General features: G+C 34.8%; 3 protein-coding genes across 7 annotated transcripts; all 3 read right to left on the bottom strand.

The window, feature by feature from the left end:
- Positions 1-942: 942 nt before the first annotated feature.
- Positions 943-2,714, bottom strand: LOC129904600 (glucan endo-1,3-beta-glucosidase). Its single transcript, XM_055980167.1, has one exon. It carries the CDS (start codon positions 2,429-2,431, stop codon positions 1,199-1,201), a length of 1,233 nt encoding a protein of 410 aa, XP_055836142.1. The 5' UTR covers positions 2,432-2,714; the 3' UTR covers positions 943-1,198.
- Positions 2,715-2,911: 197 nt separating this feature from the next.
- On the bottom strand, positions 2,912-7,506 carry LOC129904601 (calmodulin-like). Its single transcript, XM_055980168.1, has 3 exons — positions 7,309-7,506; positions 5,512-5,881; positions 2,912-3,247 (listed from the first exon to the last, which is right to left on the bottom strand). Exons 1-3 carry the CDS (start codon positions 7,382-7,384, stop codon positions 3,151-3,153), a joined length of 543 nt encoding a protein of 180 aa, XP_055836143.1. The 5' UTR covers positions 7,385-7,506; the 3' UTR covers positions 2,912-3,150.
- A 1,286-nt stretch (positions 7,507-8,792) lies between these two features.
- On the bottom strand, positions 8,793-16,818 carry LOC129904598 (uncharacterized). Of its 5 annotated transcripts, none has more exons than XM_055980162.1 (6): positions 16,735-16,818; positions 14,567-14,666; positions 13,073-14,365; positions 12,610-12,805; positions 10,314-10,396; positions 8,793-9,259 (listed from the first exon to the last, which is right to left on the bottom strand). In XM_055980162.1, exons 3-6 carry the CDS (start codon positions 14,204-14,206, stop codon positions 9,185-9,187), a joined length of 1,488 nt encoding a protein of 495 aa, XP_055836137.1. In that variant the 5' UTR covers positions 14,207-14,365; positions 14,567-14,666; positions 16,735-16,818; the 3' UTR covers positions 8,793-9,184. The 5 variants fall into 5 exon arrangements, with proteins under 5 accessions (XP_055836137.1, XP_055836141.1, XP_055836138.1 ...); XM_055980166.1 differs by having other exon boundaries at positions 13,073-14,362; XM_055980163.1 differs by lacking the exon at positions 14,567-14,666 and having other exon boundaries at positions 13,073-14,362.
- Between the last annotated feature and the right edge of the window lie 1,503 nt (positions 16,819-18,321).

Below are 18,321 nucleotides of genomic sequence, written 5' to 3'. Positions count from 1 at the left end.
GGGACAACCATTTTCTCATCCAAGACTTTCTTGTTGGCATGTCAATATTGAAAATGCCCAATCCAATGGTTAATACCACAACAGCTTAAATGCTCCGAAAAACTAGCTGAGTTGAAACAAGGAAAGCCAATCTAGAGACATGAGGTTTGGCAGTTCCAAAAGCACAGATGTAATCGTCACTCCAAGTGAGTAAACGGGATATGAAGCGAGGCATAAACATTTGACAAGGAATGAATATGATCTTAGTGTTCAGTCCTTCAGATGTAAGCCAAGATTAGCAGAATGCTAGCTAACGGAAAACTATACAGATATTTGGCAACAGGGGCAGGGACAGAATCTCAACCTTCCAAAGCAGGAACATGACAAACAGTAACCTTGAGCAAACACGTCTCTAAAGTATCACGCCTTATTTTCAGCAGGCCAGGCTAACAGCTTAACAAGAAATTTTCTTATCCAAGTTAATCCATTTACCATTGACAAAAGAACTCTGCCAACAATTGGTTGTTTCGCAACAAGCTTTGGGGATAACAGACTGAGCAAAGCTTCAACATAATAAACAGAAATCCCCAAAGCTGCATTCGACATCTCTTTTACGTCTACTCAATCTGGATCCCAAGTAAATCTATTGTTGGGACTGTCTAATTCTTGGGTCTCTTCATGGTTTAGCCCCAGGCTCAACAGCTTGACCAGCCTTCTGGGCTATCCGTGTTCACAACACAAGTAGTTAAAAGTTCGACTATATGAATCTTCATTCACCATGTTTTCTCATTTACCCTCAACTAATATTATCATCATACTAAGTTAAATATTAAGATAAGATTCGATCATTTGAATGTGTACCTAACTCACACATCACGTGCACGGTTGAACATGGAAGCAAGAATCAGTAATCAATGATGGGATCAATAGTGTGGTCATATCATATCAGAAGAAGAAAAACAATTAAGCCAACCAAGATCTGAAACTCAATCAACAGCAACAGCTACTACAGTGTTTGTGTACTTTCTTGTAATACTACACATACTATTCTTGATCTGGAATTCAATCAACAGCAACAGAAATCTCTAGGTATCACACTTACTATTCTTGATTGTGCTTGCAATCATCAGTAGACTAATTTGGAGTTAAAGCAAGAATCAGAGTTTCCCTCAAGGCAATGAATTAGTATTAACATCTAGATTTCTCTAGTACTAGTAAATCATCTATCCAGACCAAACAAGCAGCAGAAGAACTGGTAAAGAAACCATAGAAAATAGATTGAGGGAACAAGTAAACCAAGCATTGGGGAAATCTGAGCAGCATTGTCAAAATTGATGTTGTACTTCATGGTCATGTTATGGTACATCACTCCCCAGTACTGATGCACTGTTTCACCACCATCAGAACTCAAGTTGTTCTTCTTCGAATTCGATTCAGTCTCGTCGTCAAACAACTGGTAAATGTAAGCCTGAACAGCACCTTCCTTCCTGAGTGGAGTTCCAAGACCAGATTTCAAATGCGAAATCAGTCCTTGTAAGTATTTTTCAGCATACACCTGACTCTCCTCTGCATTCATGTGCTCATCATTACTTGGCCACCCTGTTTCCGTCAAAATCAGGGGAACATTCTCGTAGCCTGAAACCGCCATTGCAGCAATTACAGCATCCACCATCATATCAAACAGATTATGATACCGAACACCTGTAACAACATCATCACGGAAATTGAATGGACCTTCCTGGAACAAAGCGAAACTAATCGGAATCTCTCCATGGAGTCGATACACATTGTACGGATACACATTCATCAACAGAGACGAATTCGTTTCCTCCAAAAACTCAAGTACAGGTCTGATAACAAGCGAATTAACAGGCTCTTGAAACTCAGCTGAAGACGGAGGAAACGCCGTCGTAATCACGTTGATGAAAGAGAAAGTAGTAGAAACCGAAACAGTACGGATTCCCAAATCAATAAGCGCATGGTGTAAGTTTTGCATGGCAGGGACTAAGGCGGTAGTAGGATCAGAAACTCCGTCGCCGCCGCCTCCGGTGGAAGAGACAACGTCGGAACCTACTGAAATGAGTGAAATCCGAGCACGAGGATGAAACGGAAGTACATTGTTGTAAACCCAGAGAGTAGCGGAGGAGCGATTGGCAGCGAAGGCACCGACGAGGTAATTTGGGACGGTGAGGAGGAGGGAGATGTTGGAGTAGGAAAATGCTCGGATTAAAGTTGGGCTCGGATTAAGGAGACGTACGGAGGGGATATTGAGAGATTGAAGTTTGGTAACGACATGCTCAGGCGGTGGGGAGTTGTCGGCGGCGGCGGAGTAGGTGAAGCCGATAGTAGTAGTGATGGTGTCGGTAGGTAGCACGGCGGTGGAAGGGAGGATTCCGGTAAAGACAGAGAGAATGAAGAGAGAGAAAAGCGCAGTTCTCAAGGGAGGCATCATGAAACTAACACTGTTTGAACTAACTAACTAACTTCTCTTTTTAGTTTTTCTAAATCAGTAAATATATATATGGAAAGAAAACAAATTTCCCACCCCAAAGGACTGGGATCGCTGCCAATTAGGACTGCCCTTCAGTCTTTCTGAATCACCGAGCGTGACTCCTTCATTTTCTTGCCTTTCTATCTTGGCCGCGGGCAAACTTTTTAAGAAGACTCTGAAGCTTTTTCCTTTTTTAGAGACTCAGACTATTTTTCAATAAAGTGAATGCTCGAATTCACTTTATTATGAAGATATTACAAGACTGGTGCAAAATTCAAGCTATTATAACTTACAACCTTATAATTTTATTTAATTTTGAAGGCTAGTACATTATATATTATATAATAAGCAAATAAGATAATTAAAGACACACAAAGCTAACTATAATAAACTCTCCTCCTCTTTTTTTTCAACAGTAGAATATAATGAGCTAAGGGGCCATTTAGTTCATGAAATAAGATAGAATATTTCAGAATTAAGTTTGAGATTAAACTTATACTTCGTTTAGCTATTCTCAATCAAACAAAGTATAAATTTAATTACAAATTTAATTCTAGTATCCCATCAAACTTGATGTTATATCATCTTATCTCCCAAGTGGGATAAACTAATTTAAGAACTATAATCTCGAAATAACTTAATTTCCGAACCAATCGACCCCAAAGAGAACATTTTTTGGATCAAAGGATTATGCATCGATCTCTCTTTCGGCTTTTCCTTCCATTGCTCTGTGAAATCGATTTCAAACTTCTACTTTCTACCATCTTCATTCGCCTCCTGCGGTAAATATATGAATAATAGATTTAAGTTGTGTAGCTTATAAAGAAATTTAAGAAAATTTTAATATTTTTTTTGGTATATAGAAAAAAAAAAGTAGTAACACTAAATGTGAATTAAGGACTTAAAATATTTTACCTATTTTAATTAAAAGAAAGTCATAATATAGATAGGATACATTTTTTATGAAGAATGTTCGAGTGACTATGGTCTATGCAGTATTTACACATTGAGAAATTTTTAATAATCAGTGGTGCACAATAAACTCAATAGATAATGGATCAACCCCTCTAACTATTTGCAACTTAAATGTAACAATTATAGTTATGTATCAATTCCAAATGAGTGAACTCGACTATATGAATCTTTATTAATTATGTTTTTTTCATTTACCTTCAACGTCATCATCATACCAAAAAATAAATCTGAAAAAATAAGTTAAATATTAGACTTTTATTTGAAATAAGTTTCAAACCATGATGTGAACCTAACTCACATATCACGTGCGCGGTTTTTAGTTACCATTAGACCAATAGATCTTTCTTTTCTAATACGTCTTTAAATAATGTAAATATGGAAAGAAAACAATTTTCCTACAAAGATTATCGCTATGTTTTAATTTAGAAACCATGAGTTATTATTTTATTGATTTTCTGTAAATTAAAAAAATTCAAAAAGTATCCTCCTCAAAAAGAAGAGAACCCAACTAAAAGGGAATAACATCTATTTATTCCAACAAATAGTGAAAAATCAAATCCAATTAGTTTTGCGTTGAGACTAAGCTAAACTGAATAAAATCAAACTATTTTGTAAAGATTTTATCACTTTATCAGATACCTTCTGATAATTATGCCTCAATCAGAAAAAATGATAGCTCAATGAACGAAGAATCTCACTTTAAAGGACGAGACCCAATGATTCGAGGAAAGGCCGTATGATTAGAAGAAAAGCCGCTATACATAGCTTACATGATGCAAACATTAATGATTGATTTCACAACTTGAATTAGTGACCTAAATACCATAGGAAGACAACTAAATTGTTGGTCTAATAACGTTCCCCACCTCGGAATTAGATTCCATATACCCTGAAAATTGCATTGGTTTGAAAAGAAAGAAAGAAGAAGAGATTGGAAAGAAAATCTTCCTTTCCTTTCCTTTCCTTCAACTTAGTCGCGCTAGTGCCTTTGACAGACAATTTTGGACGTCATTGTCACTTCCTTGACATTCTTTTTTGAAAATGTGTTCTTTCTTATTCTGCATCTTCACGTGACTCAATGGTAGAGTTTAACCTATTTCAACCCCAAAATAACAAATACTGTAGTAGTTCTAACAGCAACGACAAACAAGAACTTGATTAGCAAAAATCGCTAATCATGTTGGTCAAAGTGAGCACAAACTGATCTAAATATCACGATTATCGAAAAGAAAAAAAGATATACGTGCAAATGATATTAAGAATAAAGCCCTAGAAGTTTCCTACACCTACATAATCTTAGAGGAGACTAAGGTATGAAGTGTTATGGAGCTTGGTTTAAGTGTGTCTAACAAGAAACCCAAAAGAAAAAGAAATCCTACTTTGAGAGTTCTAAGTATTCTCGAATACCAAGAGCTACGGTACTGAAGTAACCCATGACATACTCCAAGGAAAAGCTCGAACGACTTTCAGCAAGAGGGTACATGTACCCGATTTTGTAATGACGAGGAATCGATACGGATCTCCACCTTTCCGACAAACTGTAGCCTTCGAAGCTCAAGGATGATGGGCCCGACCCTCTATCCTTCATCACTTAAATATTAGACTTAGTTCATTTGGGTAAAACTTGTGACCTAAGACACAATTCCCTCGAAACTCAAATATTCTAAGAGACCATAAAGAGCAAGTAAACACAAGAGTTAAAATGAAAGCAAGCAAATGCAAGAATATGAAACACCAATGAAATTACTCAATTCAAAAGGTTTCAAAAAAGGACGTTCAAGGTCCCCAATTGTAGAAAAGGTTTAAATGCCAAATGTTGGAGAGTTAGCAACAAACCAAATAAAACTACTAAAATAGGAATAGAGTAGAAAAGCATATACCAAAGAACAGCACTACAAAACAATGCAAATAGGAGAACAGGCAAGCACCCAAACAAAGCTAATATAATGTCAAAGAACACATCCTAACTGGAAATAGAAACCTCATCAAACTTATCTGCCGTTCCTTTGTTTTTTTTCCTTTTTGTTTCCAGTTTTAAAGATTAAGTTGAGTTGATCAATTCTCACTTGGCCATCATGACCTTGACGAACTCGTCATAGTTGATCTGTCCGTCACCATCCACATCAGCTTCACGAATCATCTCATCAACCTCTTCGTCTGTAAGCTTCTCACCTAGGTTTGTCATGACATGGCGAAGCTCAGCAGCAGAGATAAATCCATTCTGATCCTTGTCAAACACTCTAAAAGCTTCCTTGAGCTCCTCCTCAGAATCAGTGTCCTTCATCTTGCGAGCCATCAGGTTAAGGAACTCAGGGAAGTCAATGGTCCCATTCCCATCGGCATCAACTTCGTTGATCATGTCTTGAAGCTCAGCCTCAGTTGGGTTCTGCCCCAGAGAACGCATCACGGTTCCAAGCTCCTTAGTTGTGATGCAACCTGCAGCATGGTTGCACATAGTTATTAAACATGTTAAGTTTTAAGAGCTTACAAGTTACAAACTAAAAGCTAGTTTTCACTACCCCATTCCTACCCCCACCATTTTTTCTCTTGCTTATGTAGACATGGGAAAAGGCTCAACATCAAGCTTAACAATAAGAAAACCTCAATCCCAAACAAGTTGGGATCGGCTCTATGAAATCCTCACTCCTCCATTCAAAGTGTTAGAAAAGAAAGAGCGCAACAGAAACACAAGTTTCATCATAATAATAAGAAGCCTATGAATGATCCCAGCAGTGGGGAATACAGTTGAACATCATCAACAAGCATTCCAGGCATCATCTCCAAATATAAGGAAGAAAAGCACAAGGAAATTCATTTCCAAACAGAAACCAAATTTGGCAAAATCACTTGAATCTGATATCATCTGAAAGCATCAACTATTTCAAGAGGAAGCTTATGAAATCCACCATCACAAACAAATTGCCAAATTGAACAAATGGAGACAATACATCAAGAAACAAAACCAAAGATACCATGATTAACCAGGTAAATCCACTATTAGAAAAGAAAAACAAAACAAAATAAGACAATTGACCTGTTTAACTTGATATAATTAAGAAAAATGCAACACCCAAAACACGCTTCTCAAAACTTGTTCACCAATAACTGCCAAGAATGATCAGCCAAAGAATTCAACACATTGACCCGAAATCTAGAAGCCACTAATTTATTTTGCACCCATGGGTATGGACTAATTGTCAATGGAGTGAGTTGATTCAAATCCCAGCAGAGTTGTGGTGGAGATAGCAAGACCCTATTGAATTAGTCGAGGCGTGTGTAAGCTATCCCGACACCACAATAATCATTTTTTTAAAAAAAAAAAAACTCTAGAAGCAACCAGCTTCACAATGGATCCATCAAAAACCAAACCCAAACACAAATTGAAACTACCCAGCTAAAGAAACAGCATATCCAAGGATCAAACACCAAATCCTACAATTTCCCCGTAATGAACACAAACCTCATAATTAGCACATCAACATCAACATTTTTCCCATCTTCATTTCCATTTCTATCAAAACAACATAACCAAGAATCAAACACCCAATCCTACAATTTTTCCCTTAATGAACAAAAACCCATCAAATCATAGATCACAGCACTGTCAATCGAAAGCAACATTAACAAAAAATAAATCCAAAAATAGGAGGCAAAATAGAACTACCCAACACATATAAATCCATCAGATCAAATCCAAACACAAAAATCAAAACTACCCAATACGAAACACAACAATTAGCAGCACATCAACATCAAATCATAGATCAAAAACTGTTCAACAAATTTTAGGATAAAAAATGAAAAACTCAACGATTAGATCTGAGGTAAAAAAAAAAAAGTTATAAAAAGGAAAAAGAAGATACCATCTCCGTCCTTGTCGAAGAGGCTAAAAGCTTCTTTGAACTCCGAGATCTGATCGTCAGTAAGCTGATCTGCCATTATCTATATGGATTAATTGACAGAGCTTTTTTTTTTTGTGTGTGTGTGTGTGTGTGAAAATGGAGAAGGCAAAGAGGTGTTATTATAATGGTCCGAAAAATTCCTAAAGTGTACATAGTGGGTATCCAAGCATCTTATTCTTTTTTTCCTTTTTGACTCAAAATTACTCATTTAGTCAAGAGAGGAATATTTCTAGAGTTTTTGAGTTCGAGCCTCGACAATAGAATAGTACTTGACATTTTAGATATAATTGAAAATTTATTTGAACCACAATGGATATCAAACAACAATGAGAACATCGAAAAAAAATCTGATTCAGCTCTACATAAATCGTATTCAACATTTCTCTATTTTCTCTTTGATAACGATGTTCTAATAGTTATCGTATCATTGTCGTAAACAAAATCTTAAGAAGCAGAAAATAATTATAATGTTGTAATGGCCAAAAGGACGTCCGAGTTAAGATATATATATAAGTCAACTTGTTTCATTATTAGCGGCAAATTTGATGCGACTGATAAATAAGTCAACATTGATAGCATGTCTAATTTTATTGTCAAACATGTCCTAATACGTATTACTACATATTTAATGTATATACATGTATTTTATTCATCATATTAAAAGTTGGATATATATAATGTATAATTTATAATTTAAAATTTGTCCTATACTATATTTTAACGAACAACTTTCCATCTGTTTATATTGTGGGTCTAATTTTACTTTTGGCTAAAGTAAAAAAATCCACTACTAATAAACTCCAACGAGTATAATGGAGTTTAATTTTAAACTATAGTCAAAATTAAAGTGGTAGATTTATAGTTTTTCCTCGATGCATTTTTATACAGAGAATCCATTTATATTACACTAGAACTTCGTTAATGGCAAGGACAAATACAAGACAATTTGCTAGAATATAAATGAACCCAAACTATAATACGTAGATGATAAAATTGAGCAATGTTCTCTAATGACAAATTTATAGCATCAGTGATTAATTAAACAAATTCAATTCGCAACTTATAAGTTATACGGGGATGACTTTGTTATTACTCCAAAATTCCTCTTCCAATAATTGTTAGCAACTATAGCAAAAATTCTAATAGTTCTTATAGAATCATCTACTTTAGTTAATCTAAAAGTGTATCAAAGGTTTCTATTTGTCCAAATGCATGTAGATCTTTTCTATTTGTCTAGCGTTATTAATGCTTTTCTTTTTTTTTCAAAATAGAGTAAGATTTTGCTATATTAAAACATAGTGGAATACATCATATCCACGCGTACATTATCTCATACTATTTTTTTCAAAGTATCAGTATAAACTGTAATACAACAATTAGATGCTCTATTAGGACTCAACTAATCCAGATTTGCCCCGAAAAGCACACTTTGGGTGATAAAATGGTTCCTACTAAAGGCGACTCCATTTCCAAAACTCTGATATCCTCCTTGCCACCTTACAAAGGAAATATTAGTCCAAAAAAAAGACTAATATGCCAATTTTCACTCCATTTACATCTTGTTTTGAGATGTACAAAATTCCCAGGGCCTTCAAAAAATAAGGACAGGAGGGAGAACTTGGAAGATCACAAAAATAAGAAATAAAAAGTTCCGCGGCTATGCAGAAAATTCACAAGATGATCCGCGTCTAGGTTTGTTTTCCTGTAAGATATACTGACTTTGTATAAAATGGAGTCCATGATTTTTGTCTTCACTGTGACATACATCATAGACATGTTCCAGTGGCTTTCTTTGAGTGATTGATCGGAATAAGTTGGACTGGAAGTGCATCACTTCTTAACTAGATTCAGACACCCGGGCAAGAAACTCACTGTCGTTCCAAGGTTTGAAGGCTCCTTCATTGGTGAGATTCTAGCAAAACACCGAATGAGATAGTACGTTACTAAATTTGTCTTTAAACAACTAGCATGCAATAAATAGAACAACAACAACAATAACAACTATGCCTCCGTCCTTGAACAAGTTGGGGTCGGCTATATGAATCTCACTTCTACATTTAAGTTCATTTCATAATATCATACATGCAATAAATAGAACATAGTGAAAAACCAGGTTGCTATATGAATCTCACTTCTAGATTTGAGGTGTCTAGATGTACATTCTCAAAGTTGAAGTGTTAAGTTGTCAGTTGAGTCCAAGTTAAGGTGTCTATCTATGCATTATGCCTTTTCTTACTTTCTTTTTTGGATAAAGTATCAACATCATCATTCTTTTGTTAATTGTTAATAAAATGATTGCAATGTTACTTGTTTTTCCAGAATTCAAATTCAAACTACAACAACATACCAAGTATAGTTCCATAAGTGGGGTTTGGGGAGAGTAAGGTGTACGCAGACTTCACCTCGACCTTCGTGAGGTAGAGAGTTTGTTTCCAATAGACCCTCGACTCAGGAAAATCATTTTTCTGGATAGTTTGAGAGAAATACAAGAGTAAAATGATGAAAATCAAATTTGAACTAGCAATAACTTTCTGATATAGTGTCTATTTGACTTAACTTATTTAAGCAACTTATAAGCTAAAAAAATAAGTTGGGATAGCCCAACTTCTGTTTTCAGCTTATAAGTTGCTTTAGATAAGCTAAGCCAAACAAACCCAATTATTATTTTGGGTTTATTTTAAGCACAAAAATGGTTTTAAATTGGCCAGCCAAACATTCAAAAAAAGTTGAAAACAACTTATAAGCCAATCCAAACGGGCTCATAGCTTTAAACCTTAAAACATATACCCATATAACAATATCTTTTGACCAACAACCTTCTTTCATTGATTAGCAACAGATGGACGTATACAATAACAACAAACTCAGTATAGTCCCACCATGTGTACGTATACATATCAAAAACTCAAGCCGAAAGAAAACCATCAATCTATTCTCCATCAATAGGGCTGAGATGAGCCACTCACCTGTAACCAAAATGAAAAGCCACACATGATCTTCAACTTCTTCTTCTCGTCCTTATCAACTTCTTTAAGTCTTTCCTTAAGGTCTGCAGTATAAATTGAAAGATGTACTATTATGTCCTGGTGTATAGTACAACTAAAGTGAAAATTAAGAACAAATTTGAATGACTTCATAGTGCCCAAACTGCCGAGAACTCAGAGAGAGCACACAAAATGTAAGGTGAAGTTGAAGATTGTCATTGATATCCAGCAGATATGAATACATCAAACTTAAAAAGGAAGAAAACAAGAAAATCTCCTACATCAGTTAATGTTTCTAGCAATTGACAATACCTAATTTCCCAAAATACCAAAGAACAACTAGTTAACATTTCTAGCAATAGATAATCCCAAATTTCCCAAACTTTCAAAGAACGACTAGCTCTCAACATTGAGCTTCCATTGTTTCATTAGGCAAACTGTTCTTATGGAAACATAAATTGTTTTACTTAAAGGAACAGTTGAACACAACTTAAATATAATCTGGTTCCTTCGTGATTCAACTAGAAATGAGCTAGTTTTTCTGTGCTTTCGGGTTCCTACTCCCAAGAGAAAAAAGAGAAGATTTAATTCTTGGTGGGCATACAAAGAACAATTTTCTAGAATTTCGTTCAGCAGTGCACTAGTTACAAATAGTCAATTTACCATATAGTCTGGAAACAGATCATTTCTTAAGTTCAAAATGGAAATTTAAAAAGAAAAAATGATTTGCAGGACGACTCCAAAGTACAATATCACATTGTTCCATTTTTCTTGAGTAGTAAGATTGTCACAAAATATAATCACAACAGAAATTCTGGTTCAGAGCAATAAAAATTTGAATAGACCTCTTGACAAAATCCACGTGGAGCATTATATCAATATTCAAACCTAGCAACATGATATCTATGGTTAAAAGCATGGGCGTAATACCATAGTTGGAGAAAGATGACAAGTATCTGAATTCCACCCAAATACAAATTTTATGAAAGCTTTTCCTTCTTTTTTGTTTGCCATCATTAAGTTTCCCTAATATGGTGCATATTAATGACCTAGAAGTCCTCCAGCTTGACAGACATTGTCTTCATATGTAATATAGGGTGAGAAAATTTCATATCTTTTGTGAAGATGTACTTAGGAACGACTACGAGGATCTCACTGTAGGAGACGTACAAAACTCTGCAAGAAACTAACAATTTAAAAAAGGATTCTTAGTTTCTTACTGTTCGTAATTCATGATTTTCTCTATTTCCTTTTCTTTCCGTATTTCATTCAGAAATAAGCCAACTGTCCTAAACTTCACTTAGCAATTAACCTCCTCATACTTGGGAGGTTGTAACAACATCAAATAGACAAATTCATACTTTTTTGGAGAAGGAATAGACATATTAATTTATTTCTTTTTAGAAGTATGAAACAATATTAAAAATAATTTTACATCTTCCTTGGAACAACTAGTCAATAGTCAACCTAATTATGCTATGGCCTATGGGTGGTATAAATGACCAGGGTTCCATAAAATCGTAAAGCCAACCAGTGTTATCAAAAGTGAAAGCGGAAAAAAGCTCTAAGGTCCGTTGGGGCTTTAAGCACATATAAAGCATGGCCTATAATGAGAAAAGGCGCAAATGGAGAAAATTTACAAATATATATGTTTAGCCCAAGACTAATAATTTATAAGCATGAATAACAAATATATGGATAAAGAAATGATGATTTTTTTTTTACGATAGAGTGAAATATTTCAATTGTTTAGTGTCGTCTCTTCAGGAAACACTCATTTGCAAGGAAGAGTTTGTCTCAGAGCCTTGACGACAACACTAAAGCGCACATTAAGTGAGGCGAAGCACTCACATGTTTTGAGCCTCGCTTCATTGCTTAAGCGCTCCTTTGACAACACTGGCCTATTCTTTTAATGCCACGTCTTTTCAGATTGGTCATCCTTTGTACTACGTAAAATCTTAAAACATTTTGCATTATTATTTTGCCTTGACAGCATACTTTAGAGAAACTAGCAAGACATCCAAAGATGAAGTTAGAGACTGCGAAATGTAAAGTGTTTTAAGATATACGAAAGAAATTACTCCAAGCAATTTGAGTTCAATGACAGGTGATGACCATTATCCAAATAGTTTGAGAAGGTATTAATTCACCAGAACAACAGGTTATATATTAGACATACACAACAGAACCCAAGCAAAGGTTCAGTGCTACCAAAACTTTGAAAACACTGAAAATCGTATTATCGATTAAAATGCAACTTACAGGATGTTGAACTTACCTGTATAGTACTCCAGATATGATTTTCCCATTTTCTTTGTCTTGTAAGACTTCACTCCCCCTCTACGCGATTCCATATTCCTTTCCACTGGTTTTTGATCGTTGACATACGTCCATAGTTCTTTGTACTCCTTTGGATTGTAAGGCTTCTTCAGAAGATCCATGACTTTCTTCCTGAACTCAGATGGCTCACTTATCTGTGGATATATATCCTTGACCTTAGTATACATTGAAGCTCATTCACATACAAGCATCATGAAGAACTATTTCCACAAACTTCAAATTAACAAACTGAGCAGGTAAGGACTAAGGGTAAAATAGGGAGGAGAAACAAAGGATGGAAGAGTAAAATAGGGAGGAGAAACAGAGGATGGGAGAGTAAAAGAGGGAGGAGAAACAAAGGACGGAAGAAAATACACTCTAGTGGTCTTTTGCTGAAAAAGCTGTAAAGTTAAAGCTTCAACCTTCTTGAGCATATCATTACTGTCGTAAAGGATTTCAAGGTCATCTTCAGTAGCTTCATACTCAATATTGCAACCGTTTCTTAACGAGGCTTTCATGCCCCGATTCTCACATTGAAGATTCTCCAGGAGTAACCCATAATCATCACATACATCAGATGCTTTTTCTTTGCCTATGGCATGAACTGGTTTACTCCATTTGTTCATCATCTTCTCCTCACGTGATTTTATCTTAGTCTCACACTTCCCCTGCCTCTTGGATGCACCAGATTTCCCCATGCTAAGCTTCCGGCTCATACTCCCATTGTTTCTCTGAGAAGTAGTATCAGAAGGCTCAATATTGCAACCGTTTCTTAACGAGGCTTTCATGCCCCGATTCTCACATTGAAGATTCTCCAGGAGTAACCCATAATCGTCACCTACATCAGATGCTTTTTCTTTGCCTATGACATGAACTGGTTTACTCCATTTTTTCATCATCTTCTCCTCACGTGACTTTATCTTAGTCTCACACTTCCCCTGCCTCTTGGATGCACCAGATTTCCCCGTGCTAAGCTTTCGGCGCATACTCCCATTGTTTCTCTGAGAAGTAGTATCAGAAGGCTCAAATATCACATTCACGCCTCCCATGGATCTATTGCTATCATACCCGAGATCAGTCCTTGGAAATCTCCGATTCTTTAGTTCATCCACAGCATCCTTTTGCGTCTCTATATCTTTCTCTTTTTTACAACACAAACATTTGCACCCATTATTACACTCACTCTCTTTTTCATACTTTATGGACACAGGAAACTCATCCTTTGTATTAACGTTAAGGATATATGACCACCCATCAGGCTTAGCATTAGCCAAAAACATCTTGTACTGAGGGTCAGTTTCATTCTCGTCCTCAACCTCAACCTCATCATAGCTGCCATCATTTCCATGTTCATTTGTGTATGACTGAGAATTTTTATCATAGTTGTAGAGTAGCTTCAAAAACTCAACATAATCTTCATCGGCATCCTCTGATCTTGAAATCTTTTGCACGAGATTATCACTAATCTTTTCTTCATCGGAATATTCTGCTTTCCTTCTGTTTCCACGTCTTGCTTCATAAACAGCATCACAATTCCTCAATCCTGGTCTCCCCATTTTAATGGAATTCAGCTCCAACAAACGAACAGCTCACAACAACAAATTCGATGCTATTTCAGCCCAATTCTCCTCATTCATAGACATAGAGATACAATAAACTTCATAAATTTCACCATCTAGGTGAAGTACCAAGTATTCTTCTGAAAACTCCAGCTGCTAGAAAACAAAAGGAATAGTCACTGTCCAGAAAAAACATACCATAAAAAATGGAAAGAATATAATCAATGTCCATGGACCCAAAATCCATGAAAACGAAAAAATTGGAATCCAAGAACTCGTGTATGTACATACATATATAGTTATATATATAATGTGTGTGTTGTGCACTTAAACAAACTCTTCATTGCTTTGTCATACCAGCATCAGATGGGTATGCCACAATATTGTCAAAGGCGAAAAGCGCAAAAAAGCTTTAAGGTCCGTTGGGGCTTTAAGCGCAAATAAAACGTGGGCTTTACTGAAATAGGTGCAAAGGGAGTAAAAATACAAATATATATGTTTAGTCCAAGAATAATAATTATAAACATGAATCACAAATATATGACAAAAGAAATTAAATAAAAATTATGATAAAGTGAAATATCAATTGTTTAGTGTCACTTCTTCAAAAGAGACTCAATGGCAAGGAAAAGTTTGCCTTAGAACCTTGGTGACAACACTGAAGCGCACATAAAGCGAGGCAAAGTGCTCAACACGTTTTGAGCCTCGTTTCAGGGCTTAAGCGTGCTTAAAGCGCCTCTTTGACTACAGTGGTATGCCATGGGTATTGGGACTCTGTAGGGATATTTCCAAATACACTACAAACTTTCTTAAAGTTGAACATACTCGCACTAGGTATTTACACACACTTCGAATACAAAGTTTTGTGAGATTGACTTGTGTTGAATACATAATTGTACCTACGTCACTCAAACATTCAAACATTCTTTTTATACAAGAGTGGTATCCGGACCGACATGTGCACACCTCGACTACTCCTTGGAATACCTACTACCTTATACTAGCACAGGTATGAATAACTTTAAACCCTCGTTTGGGTGGAAGTTTGTCAAAGATTCTTCAAAACACATTTTATTTCAAAGTTTACATACTCAAACAACGAATAAAAAACTAAAATCCAAGAACTCAAGATTATGAAATACCAAAAAAAAAAATGAAGAAATCTATAAATTAAATCCCATAGTGGTCAACCAAACACCTTTTATAACATAACTTCTTGTCATCAAACGGGAAAGAGGATTGTGCTAGGGGGACACAAATTACCCTGTATGCACAGTCAAATTACTTTTTATGTACATCTAATAAATGTTGGATTTATTGGATCTCTTGACTTCTTCTTCTTGATGTTTTGCTTCTTTGTATTTTGAATATTAGTGAAAATGCCGACTACGATGCTAACTTTAATAAACAAAAAAAGCCTAAAATTTGCAAACATACAAAATCAAACAAAACAAAGACATAGATATAAACAACATATAAATGTATGTCATTTAGCAACAACAAAAACACGCACAGAAAGACACATACACACACACAATCGTGAACAATTCCCAGAAATAAACTCATAGTACAACATAATAGGGAGAGCAAAGAAAGTAAAAAAATTTACCTCAGTGAAAGCAAAGAAGAGAAAAGAGAAAGAGCTCCACAAAAACTCAGTATGCGCACTCAAACAAACTCTTCATTGCCTTGTCATACCAGCATCAGATGGATATGACATGGGTATTGAGATCATGTGGGGATATTTCCAAATACAATACAAACCTTCTCAAAGTTGAACATACTGGCACTAGATATATACACAGTGTGTCTAACTAAATATCTGTACCTAAGTCCATCAAAGATTCTTTTTCTATAAAGCGGTGTTCAGATCAACATGTGCACACCTCAACTATTCCTTCACATACCTACTACCTTCCACCAACACAGATATCAACTAACTCTAAATCATGTTATCCCATAGTTTCCACCAACTTAATTGACAGCTAGGCTACACATAAGTTTGTCAATAATACTTCAAAAAACTTTTCATTCAAGGTTCATATACTCTGACCATAAATAAGAAAAACCAAAATCCAAGAACTTAAGATGCATAGAATACCCAGAAGAAAACAAAGAAATCTATTGTCTTTCCATACTTAAGTTTACTTGAGCCGAGTATCTATCAGACTCAGTATCTCTACCTTCACAATGTAGTGCTAAGACTACGTAAACACCACTCTCCCCACATCTGGAATTATTACATTGTTTTTTTTTTTACAAATTTCTTGTCATCAAAAAGGGGAAAGGGTTGTGCTAAGGGGAACCTAAATTACAGTTGTATATACAAGATCAAATTTTTTTAACATATATGTGAACATATAACAAAAACAAACACATGGTTATAAAAAAAAATCAAATGTATACCATGTAACAAAAAATGATAGACAAATACACACTCAAATCATGAACAATACCAAGAAATAAACTCAAGCGTCCAACATAAAAGGGCTTTCAATAAAGAAAAATAAAAGTGAAAATTTTACCTGCAAAGAAGAGAAAAGAGAAATACCCACAAAATGTTTCTCTGTGCGTCGTTTGTTGAAGAAGTGAAGGAAGAAAAAAAGATGTTTTAATGGAAAGCCGTCATTTTTACTGTAAACTTCTTTTCATTGCTATTCGTTACTTATATTCCCCTGTCTCAATCCTAGGGGCGGACTCACGTGCAAGTGAGGGTTCGTTTCGAACCCGTCGTTAAAAAATTTAAATATTTTTATTTATATGTATATATTTAATATTGAACTCTTTGAGCATAAGTCAAAGAATTAGCTCAGTGGCAAATGGGTTCAATATTTCGCCTTACCTTCTCTCAGCCCGCGGGTTTGAATCTTAATAAGCACATTTTTTTTTTCTGATTAGCGTGTTTAATTTTTTTTGAACATCCTTCATAAAATTCTTGGTTCCTCCACTGCTCAATCCCCTTTTTCTTTTTTTACACAGTCCTAGTATTAGAACCCGCGCGATTAATTTTTAGTATTTAAATATAATATTTATTAGATTATATTGAATATATTATTATTGTTATTGTTATTGTTATTATTACATAATTTGATCCGATACGAAAAGATATGGATTATGATGGTAGATAGATAATAGATAAGAGTGTGAATATTAGTAGGTGCTCTCTCTGTCTTATATTAGTTGTCATGTTTACTAAAAATATTTGTTCCAAAATAGTTGTCAATTTAAAAAATCAAGAGAGAATTAATTATCTTTTTTCAACTTTGCACTTAGCATTAATTATTCTAGAACTAAGAGGCACCTAAATAGATATAGATTAAAGTATTAATAAGGGGTATATTAATTAAATAACACTCCTAATTAATTTTTTCTTAAAGATTGTGCAAAACCTTATCATGACAATTAAAATATGACGGAGAAAGTATGTATTGATTTGTTGTCCATTCTAGTAGTCGTAGCATTAATGTTGTTTCTTAGGTGCCGTTTGGCCCTAAATAGTTTTTGAAAAAAAAAACTTGAGAACTAATGTTTAGCCATATAATTTGTCATTACTTGGCAAGCATTCCAAGTTTTCAAGTTCTAGAAAAAACTAGAACTTTGGCCAAGTTCTAATATTTGAGAAATTTTAAAAATTTAAAAATTACCCCAATTTTTTATATTTTATAAAAACACCATCATTTATTAATTCTAACTAATATTTATCTACCAACTTACTCTATTAACGTGGTCAACCAACACCATTGAATAACATGTCTATCCATTACATCCTCCGAAAAAGAATAATTTGAGCGACAAGATTGAAAAAAAAGAACAATTTATTTTTAATTCGATTAATGTATTGCCCTTGCCCGTATTGTTATTTTGTTGTTGTTGATTGTTATCAATTATGTTATAAGGATTTTTTTTAACGGAACATGTTCATTATAAAATAACAACACAAACTTATGGGTATTTTTAATAATTTTTAAAACTTACAGTTACAAAATAATATTTTTAAAACAATCAAATATTATTGGGAAAATTTGTGGTCAAAAGCCTGGTGAAACTTCACCCAAAAATAACTTGCTAAGAATATTTGAAAATTTGGAGCCAAGCGCTAGCTTATGCTTTTG

The sequence above is a fragment of the Solanum dulcamara genome, chromosome 9 (genome assembly GCF_947179165.1).
Source record: "Solanum dulcamara chromosome 9, daSolDulc1.2, whole genome shotgun sequence".
Lineage (NCBI taxonomy): Eukaryota > Viridiplantae > Streptophyta > Magnoliopsida > Solanales > Solanaceae > Solanum > Solanum dulcamara.
This window is presented reverse-complemented; position numbering and strand designations above follow the sequence as displayed.